General features: G+C 31.1%; 2 protein-coding genes across 2 annotated transcripts; one reads left to right on the top strand and one right to left on the bottom strand.

The window, feature by feature from the left end:
• Positions 1-573: 573 nt before the first annotated feature.
• Positions 574-1316, bottom strand: LOC140972550 (GATA transcription factor 20-like). The gene is made up of 3 exons (XM_073434961.1): positions 1206-1316; positions 891-1052; positions 574-636 (listed from the first exon to the last, which is right to left on the bottom strand). The coding sequence occupies exons 1-3, from the start codon at positions 1314-1316 to the stop codon at positions 574-576; spliced, it is 336 nt and encodes a 111-aa protein (XP_073291062.1).
• Positions 1317-7460: 6144 nt separating this feature from the next.
• Positions 7461-9456, top strand: LOC140972549 (uncharacterized). Its single transcript, XM_073434960.1, has 2 exons — positions 7461-8539; positions 8628-9456. The coding sequence occupies exons 1-2, from the start codon at positions 7461-7463 to the stop codon at positions 9454-9456; spliced, it is 1908 nt and encodes a 635-aa protein (XP_073291061.1).
• Positions 9457-10584: the final 1128 nt, after the last annotated feature.

Here is a 10584-nt window from a genome sequence, read left to right as displayed (position 1 = left end):
TCCTTTTATTGAATTTGGATCGTTAATTGTGACTTTCGTATCATCATAAGATCGATGGATCCATCTATCATGTAACCACAGTATTGGGCGGCGGGGACATCAGCGACACTTTCACCCGTCAATTGAGCCTTGGCCTATCATCATTATATGGAAATAAGATCGTCGGGCTCCCTCGGGGGCCTTCTCCCATAGACAGGCTCCCTCTAGACCTTCTCCCGTAAATGAGCTCCCTCTGAGGTCTTTTCCCTCATGATATCATCAATCATATTAATGATAATGTGACGTGCATGGTACGTGCAATTAATTACATTAGATTAAAAAATTCAAAAAAATAATATCATCTATGTCCCGCATTCATGTTAATTTAAGAATTAATGCTTCCTCAATTAATTTTTGTAAGTCTACCACAAGATAATGTTAAAACAATTTTATGATCAAAACAAATATAAAATAAAATTCGACAAATTTACTCAAGGGAATAATTTTTCATTCTAGCTAATTCAATTTCGACAAGCTAGCATTATAATAAAACTACAAAGTTCTTTATAATATTCAAATACAAAGAGGCCTTCTCTATCCTTGTACATTTCTCCTCATATTTCTTGAATAACGTAGCCCACAGGCATTGCACAGAGTCTGCAAAAATAAAATAAGAGATAAAAGTCAGAGTTCTAATGCAAATAATTGATTTTTTCTAAAATGTTTTGTGGTAGAAGAAATTAAAATCGTGGATTTCAAATTCATTTGTCTTGTCTGGATGAATTTAATTAGGAGGTATTTCAAATTTATTTTTTTTATCCGTCTAACAAGTAATTATGATATAACTCAAATGCATGCATGCATGCAACATAGTACTTCTCAAATAAAATCCATCTTCGGTACTTACGTACCTGTGGGCCGTTTGGTCCTCTTCTCCATAGCGAGGTGGTCGTGCGGGCACATAGTTGGCACCTTTTCACCCCATCCATGAGTGGTGCTGCCGCCGGAAGATCGTGGTTGGGAGCAAGGTCTGCTCGTCCAACAGGAGCTCCGAATTGGATGGGGAAATTTCCCTAATTGAAACAACATTTAAACTGAGAATAATATGTGACCATTGCACTTAAACAACACAATTGTTTTAGTTTATTTCTGTTTGTAAATAAAATATTATGTGTAATAATTGTTATTATATAAAAAAAACAGAATTAATATTATATATGTATTACCTGGCCTTGTTGTCTCCTATTATTTTCTTCTATTCTTAGCCGATCGTAGAAAGGCAGACTCAATCTCAAAGTAAGATCAATGTTGTTATTTGCCTCGTTGTTGTTTTCCATTGCTTCCAGTTATGATTGAGAAATAGCCTGCATTAAAATTAGAATGCATTATTTTTGCACATTAGTTGCACTTAAAATGATCTTTTTTGGAATCGAATAATTTTCAGAAGAATAACTTAAAAAATCGATTGTGAAATTTAAATTTTTAAGAGAAATTAAATAAAGGGTAAAAATATCATGTGAAGCAATAAAAAATATATACACAAAAAAAATCATAAAATCAGATTTTAAGAAAATAAATATATATTTATTGGGTTGATGTTCTAAGGATACATATCAGTTCACAACAACGTATATATAAAACAAGAAATATTTTTTTAAAAAAAAATAATAAAATATAACACTAGAAATATTGACAAGAACAATTAAACACGTGACAACAGTTGAGAATTTATTTATTTTTTTAATGGAGAGAATATCAAAATTGTACCACATAGAAATCAAATAGAAAAGTATTAAAAACAAGCAAAGACAACGCATATATAGAGATTATTCAAATGAAGGTCAGTTAAAAAAAAAAAAGGAAAGGTAAAAAATACACCCAGAAAAAAAAATTGGAGTAGCAAATAACTCTGGTGTTGACTTTACTTAAAATAAAGAATACAAATTAAATTTATTCAGATAAATGAATTTTAAATTGACATGCATGGTTACTAAGTTTTGAAGAATATATATAAAAAAATTAAAGTTATTTATTTATTTATTGTGAACAAATACTTCAAAAAATGTTATCATGCTATGAGTGATATGGCAACCAAGAATCATGAAATCAGATTGGAAAAAAAATTGAATAATAAATATTCTTCTAATCTTTTAACCACGTTGTGCATAACGATAGAAATAATAACACAAAAAGCGACAAAAACACACAAAATAAATCGATAAAACAAGGGCCGACATAAATCGACAAAAAAAAATGGTGACGATATCAGATCAATAAAGGTTCGAGCGACAACAACAACAACAAAAATATAGAGATCAATACTTCAATCTAATCATCCAAAAAAAGAAGAAAAAAACCATAGATCGTGCATAGATCATAAGCATAAATGGAACGGAGTAAGCATTAATTTCTACTCCATTTGAAATTTTTTTATATGATCTATGAACACAACAAAGATCACCATTTCCTTAAAAATTCCAATCCAGCTTCACTTGAAAATGAACTTTTAAAAAATGAATCTTTACACAAAAGAACTGATGCCATTCTTATTAATGTAAATTAGGTTACAGAAAAAATGTATACCAATAATGCTTGAGAGAGTTGTAAAACTGTGACACAAGTTGTTGCGATTCGAGTTCTTGCAATGGTGAAAACATAAGAGGAGGGGGTGAGTGTATATATTGAGATTTTTATAACTAAAAAGCACAATGTGACAACTCACTTTCTTATTGAGCAATAAATATAAGATTCTGAGTCGTCTTAGTTGTGACTGGATAGACATATTTCTTTTCGAGAGTGCTAATAAAACACAGTTCATGCTCACTCATACTTAACGATGAGCAATGGCTTTGTGTATTTGTTTATATTCCCTAGAAGCTTTGCATGCATTTCAAAAAAGCAAACTAAGAATCACCAAACCGAATTGGACTTTAATGAAAATGTTAGAGATATTAAATACTCAGCTTTGCATGGATTTCAAAAAATGTACAGAAGACTTCACATGTTTTGTGCATATACGTATACATATATATATATAGTATTTGTTTTATTAACTATTGTAAATGTAGGACCAAGCGGATACCGCTTTATCATAAGTTATAACCGATTGTAATAGTACATCTCAAATCTTTTAAACCGTACAACAGCTCAAGCGTCATAGTTTCATCGCTCTACCAGCACTGATAATTGTTGCACTCCAAGAGTAAGTCCTCAACCGTTATTTGTATCATACATTTGGTTAAATACACCATTTAAAATTTTTTTTTTGGGTATAGATTCACAATATTCATCTTTATCAATTGTTTTTTAGTATGTTTATTAATAGTTCTCGATTTTTTTATTTATTATTTATGTTGTATTTCCAACGTTTTTCAAATTAAGTCGAATGATGTTTCGTTTTTTTTCCTGTCATTTATCTATTTTTTTTAAAAAAAAAATTAACTCAAAAAGAAACTCAATTTCTTTAATTAGTCAGAATTTAAATTAGTCACAATATCTTAGAATAGAAATATGAATAGTAGCAACAATGTTAATTATAATAAAATGTTATTATCAATTTTTTTAACATAATTTCAAAACATATCCACCAATTTAAAAACAAAGCATGAATAAATTAATTTTAATATTAGCATATATTTATATAAAGAGAATATAATCCAAAACAATATTTGAACTCTGATTACATTAATTATGAAGCTAATTAAGTATAATAACGTACGACAGATATTATGTAACAAAAAGATAATATTGAATATATTTAACAAAAAATAGAATGTAAATAATATTTTTCTACGAGTTATGAAATAGATACACTAACTTCACAAGTTTGGCACTTCAGCAAAACGTGCCAAACATGGCTGTTCAATCCATGAACAATATTCTATTTCGAAAATATTTGATAGCTTCGAAAAATATATTACTTCGTTGTTTCAGGTTCATCTATTAATAATAATAAGAGTACGTCTCTTGCGAGACGGTCTCACAAATCTTTATTCGTGAGACAAGTCAATTATGTCCATACTTTTTGTATTATAATATATAATCATATGTATATTTTACCTTCTCTATTTAATTTAGACGGAGTGTTTTCAATAAAAAGTGGACAATATTTCCTTTTAACCAAAGCTTTGCTCAAACAATTATTATTATGATTGATTATTATTATTATCATTATCATATTTTTAGCATCATCATCGTTATTAAAAGTCGAATAGATATATATACAATTTTGTTATGCAGCCAGCCTTCCGACATTCCAATTGGATGTGATGAAATTGTATAACTCAATCTATAAACCGAAATAATTGATTTTAATTGTTTTAGTTTGTTTGGTTTCTTATGGAAAATTTTGGCAAGTATCGGTTTTGTAAAAACATTCTGTTTCGTTTTCAAAAAAATAAAAATATTATAATTTTACTTTAAAATATAACTTATAAATTTTAATTAAAAAAATCGAATTTATTTAAAAACTCCATTTATTTGATTTATTAGATATTTTTTATAAAATTAACAGAAATCAGACCGAAAAAACTAATTTATAAAAATAAGATTTCTGAATTAATCAAACCTAATTTTCGAATTAAATAGATATTTTTGGTCATTTGTTTTAATCGAAATTTTATTTGTCCCTAATTTTTAAAGTGTTGTTGCTTTAATTTTGTTAATTTTTTAAAAAATTAACATTATTTTATTAGTTTATTTCATATGATTTTTATTGTTATTCCTTTTATCAATATAATTAGGTTTGTTTTTATTCAGATAATATAAAAATAATTATACTTAATAAAATATTAAAGAAAATAAAATTTGTAATGAACTAGGGATATGGATTTTTCAGGTCTGAAACAAATGAGATCCATCACATTGCTTTCTAGTGGTAAGTAAGACTTGTCCGGGAGGTCCAATATTTTTTAAAAAAATTTATATGTAAATTTTTTATTAATATAATATTAGTCCGGGTATATCAATTTAAAATATTAAAATATTTTAGAATTTAAAATTCTAACCCGGGTAGAGCTATATTCTTGGTTCCGCCACTGATTTGGTGCTTAAAAATAAAAGAAAGTTTGATCATAACTATAACATCTACGTAGACTTCATGTTTATTTTTAGCACAAATGTAGTTTTCCAATGGTTCAAGCTCGGGATTTGGATGGCTGGATCAGGCATTTCAGCTTCGGTGAGTTAATGCAGATGGCTCCTGGTTTCCAATCTACCCTTACGTGCTATACCTAGTTTGGAATCCTGCACCGAAGGACCATCCAGACAGAATCGGAATCTCAAGACGTGCTTGTCAAAATATGAGAATATTTTTACCCCGTCTATTCCGATTATCAAGTCAGTCATCATACATAGAGAATCCATGCATGAAATGGTCGGCTTCTAATGTGATACCTTTTTTCGACTGTTATCTTTGATTTCTGACTATTTTTTCTCATCATGCACAGGATGAACTCAACCTATCGAGAGATCATGAGATCAGATAACATCCGAATGTAGTAAAGTTGATCGGATTCCATTGTGAAAGACGTCTGGTGGTCATATACGAGGATAGACACGCTGGAAAAAAAATATATTCCTTCATAGTAGTAAACATTTGTTGTTTTGTATCTGTTCATTTTTTTATGAATAACTCGTTTCCCCCTTTTTTGGTTAAAAATCTCACAAATTAGTTGTCTTTTTTAGTTGTTTTATTTACTTATATAACATTTTGTCTTATTTTGAACAATGTAAAAAAATATAATTTTGTATCTGATTATTTATAAATTTTACTGTCCACCACTAAATTTTAAATTTTTACATATTTTGATAAATATATTTTTTTATTTTTAAATAAAATATTTTATAACATTGTCGTAATTTTATTAATATTTTTATATAATTAATTATTTTTCATTTAATTAAGTTTAAAATCTCGAAAAATAAATTACAAATTTTTATTTTATATATTTTTAAATAAAGTTATTTTTGCATTACTTATAAAAAAAATATTATAACATTAATCGTAATATTATTAACTTATTTTACATAAATAATTATTTTATGAATATTATTAGACATTTCATTTTAATAGTGCAAAAAATATAATTACTTTATAATTATTAGATCAAAATGACATCGAGTTGGTAATAATTAATCCTAGCTACGTGATTGGTATCGAATGATCTGAATATCATTCCGTCAATAGCATAAATTAAATAACACTTATAAAGACGAAATGGATTATACACAATTCTACTCACAAATTAAAAAACAATAATTTTAACACAGAGAGTAATAAAACAAAAATTTGATTCAACTCAAAATAGATCAACCTCGACAACTCTAATTATCTAAAATAAAATATATCAAACACAATTGAACACAAACCTAAACCTCACAGTACATCACTGTGTCCATACGGAAACTGTCAATCAACACATGATAACGATGACCGTTTCCGACCTCGCATAGGAGATAATGGAATAGATTATTAAAAAATAATAATAATAACAATAATTATATAAAAACTAATAATGGACAATAAATTAAAGATAATTCACAACAATGTGAATACATAACAACTCACAATATGGATACAAGAACAATATGGAAAATACACAATTCAACTCGCCATTTTTAATAGAATATTAGATTTATTATACATGATAATCAAAATTAGAGCTTTGCTATTGCGGCACTTAGTAATAATTTTGTTAGGGTCATTAGAGTTATTGTTGAAGTTGTTAAAGTTGATTCAGTTAATAACTCCTATTATTTAGGACATGTAGGTAGAGTCTGACCATTTCATTAGCCAATTACCACGTTGTTAGATCCAGTAAAATGTGGGCTGTTTGTTTCCTATTTTGTTTCATTGTAAGGCTTATATAAGCAAACTGTTTGTCTAATAAATTGTGTGAGATGCTTCTGTGAATTGATTTGTACTTAGAGTTTACAACAATCTGGTATCAGAGCTCTATCGTGGGGCCTGATTATAAAGAAACCGCAGTTTTTTGAGAAGAGAAAGAGTGAGAATCCAAGCATTGCAGCTGAAAATAACTTCGTTCAACCTGCAATTCCTAAGTTTGATGGCCATTACGATCATTGGTCCATGCTTATGGAAAATTTTCTTCGCTCAAAGGAATATTGGAGTTTGGTGGAGACTGGAATTCCTGTTGTAGCAAAAGGAGTGGAACTTACTGAAGCACAACAAAAATCAATTACAGACCAGAAGCCGAAAGACTTGAAGGTCAAGAACTATCTGTTCCAAGCCATTGATCGAACCATTATGGAGATGATCCTCAATAGAGACACTGCCAAGCACATTTAATTGGGACTCTATGAAGCAGAAGTACCAGGGTTCTACAAGAGTCAAAAGAGCACAGCTCCAAGCTCTTCGGAAGAAGTTTGAGGTTCTACAGATGAAAAAGGGTAAAAGTGTCGATGCGTACTTCTCTCGAACACTCATCATAGCAAACAGGATGAAGATTCATGGTTAAAACATGGAGCAAGTGGTGATCATTGAAAAGATCCTAAGATCAATGACATCAAGGTTCGACTATGTTGTGTGTTCAATTGAAGAGTCTAATAACTTAGACATCTTAACTATTGATGAGTTGCAGAGTAGCTTGCTAGTACATGAACAGAGGATGAACGGGCATGGAGGAGATGAGCAGGCATTAAAGGTTACATATGATAATAGAGTTGGTGGAAGAGGTGGCGATCGAGCTCGTGGAGCTTCTCGAGGAAGAGGCAGAGGAAGAGGTAGACAAGCATTCAACAAGGCTATGGTTGAGTGTTATAAGTGTCATCAATTAGGGCATTTTCAATATGAGTGTCCTAAATGGGAGAAGGAAGCGAATTATGCTGAGCTTGAGGAGAAAGAAGAAATGTTGTTGACGTCATATGTGGAACTTAATCAATCAAGGAGAGAATATATCTGGTTCCTTGACTCAGGGTGTAGCAATCATATGTGTGCAAATAAGCAGTGGTTCTCAGATCTTGATGAGGAATTTCAACAATCTGTAACACTCGGGAATAATTCCAAGATGGCTGTGTTGGGAAAGGGTAACATAAGAATGCAAATTGCTGGAGTTATTCAAGTAATCACTGATGTTTTCTATATACTTAAGTTGAAAAATAACTTATTAAGTATTGGAAAATTACAAGAAAGATGTGTAGCTATTTTGATACAACATGGAGTATGTAGAATCTATCATCCCAAGAAAGGGCTTATTATGCAAACAGCAATGTCTGCAAATAGGATGTTCATACTGCTTGCAAGAATTCTACCGACAGCTCCCATTTGCTTTCAAACAATTCTCGAAGACAACACTCATCTTTGGCATTGCAGATATGGGCATCTAAGTTTCAAGGGTCTGAGAACATTACAAAATAAGCAAATGGTGAGAGGGTTACCACAGTTGAAGGCACCGTCCAAAATATGCACTGATTGCATGGTGGGAAAGCAACACAGGGATGCAATTCCAAAGAGGAGTTCATGGAGAGCATCACAAAGACTACAGTTGGTACATGCTGACATATGCGGACCCATCAAACATGTCTCCAATAGTGAGAAGAGGTATTTCATAAGCTTCATTGATGATTACAGTCGTAAGGTGTGGATATATTTTCTTACTGGAAAATTTGAAGCTTTTACTATCTTCAAGAATTACAAAAATCTTGTTGAAAAAGAGACATGAGCTTTTATTTGTTGAGCAACCACATGGTTATGAGAAGAAAGGTGAAGAGTACAAGGTGTACAAATTGAAAAAGGCATTGTATGGCCTTAAACAAGCCCCTCGTGCATGGTACAGCCAGATTGAAGCATACTTTGTCAAAGAAGGATTTGAGAGGTGCAGCTGTGAACACACCTTATTCATAAAACCAGGAGATGAAGGTAAAATTTTGATTGCTAGCTTATATGTTGATGATCTAATTTTTACTGGTAATGATGAGAGCATGTTTGTTAAGTTCAAGAATTCTATGAAACTTGAATTTGATATGACTGATTTGGGAAAGATGAAATACTTTCTCGGTGTGGAAGTGTTACAAAATCCTGAAGGCATTTATATCTGTCAAAGAAAGTATGCAAAAGAAGTTTTGGAGAGGTTTAAAATGGAGAAGAGTAACAGTGTGAAGAATCCCATTGTTCCTGGTGCTAGACTAATGAAGAATGAAAAAGGAGCCAAGGTGAATGCTACCATGTATAAACAATTGGTCGGAAGTCTTATGTACCTAACTGCGACAAGGCCAGACTTGATGTATGTGGTGTGTCTCATTAGCAGATTCATGGCAAGTCCAACTGAGTTGCATTTGCAAGCTGCAAAAAGTGTGTTAAGATACTTGAAAGGTACTATGGACTTGGGAGTCTTTTATCGAAAGGAAGGTAGTGGAGAATTGATGGCATATACAGATAGTGATTATGCAGGAGATGTAGATGACCGGAAAAGCACATCTGGTTATGTGTTTCTACTCAGTGAAAGAGCTGTATCCTAGTCCTCAAGAAAACAACCAGTAGTTACTTTGTCCACTACTGAAGCAGAGTTTGTGGCAGCTGAATCTTGTGCTTGTCAAGGGGTGTGGATGAGGAGAGTATTGGAGAAGCTTGGTCATTCTCAAGGCAAGTGTACTACTGTGTTATGTGATAACAATTCTACCATTAAGCTATCCAAGAATCCAGTTATGCATGGACGCAGCAAACACATTGATGTAAGGTTTCATTTCTTGCGTGATTTGACCAGAGATGGAGTTATTGAGCTGAAGCACTGTGTCACACAAGAACAAGTTGCAGACATCATGACAAAACCACTTAAGCTGGATATGTTCTTGAAGCTGCGTGAGTTAATGGGTGTATGTGTGGTACCACGAATAAACTGAAAGCATTACTGCAATCAGTTTAGGGAAGGAATTGTTAGGGTCATTAGAGTTATTGTTGAAGTTGTCAAAGTTGATTCAGTTAATAACGTCTATTATTTAGGACATGTAGGTAGAGTCTGACCATTTCATTAGCCAATTACCACGTTGTTAGATCCAGTAAAATGTGGGCTGTTTGTGTAAAACCCAAGATTTTTGTGATCGTGATAATATTTTTGTAATTTAAGTGTGCTAGGATTAGTCAATATTTGAGTATCTATCTCATTATTTTATTTGAGATGTAAGATTTGCAGTTTATCCAAAGTTGGGGGGATAATTATATCGTGTACAATATTTTTGAAGCTCAAGATTTAAGATAATATTGTGCATATATTTTGAACTTGAGATAATAAATAAGTCTATCACAATCCAATAATTAAATAAAGAATTTGGATATATGCAGATAAAGTTGGAGATAAAAATTCAAAGTTGGAAAGATTTTTACCAGATAAAGATCTAAGATTTGATATACCTGGATAGAGATTAAACAGAGGATAATATGATCTCTAAATTTCGAAATATCCAAGGGATGAATATTTAGATTTCGAAAAATTATCCAAGATAACGGATAAAGAATGATAATTATCCTAGATTTAAAGTTTGATTCAAAGTTCAAACGCGAAGATAATACACGATCAAGATAGCAGCCACCTTCCTATAAATAGGAGAAGCTCTCATTCAGAATTTACACCTCATTTATACATCAAATTT

This window comes from Primulina huaijiensis, chromosome 3 (assembly GCF_012295235.1).
Source record: "Primulina huaijiensis isolate GDHJ02 chromosome 3, ASM1229523v2, whole genome shotgun sequence".
NCBI lineage: Eukaryota > Viridiplantae > Streptophyta > Magnoliopsida > Lamiales > Gesneriaceae > Primulina > Primulina huaijiensis.
Note: the sequence above shows the minus strand (reverse complement) of the source record. Positions and strands in the feature narration are given on the sequence as shown.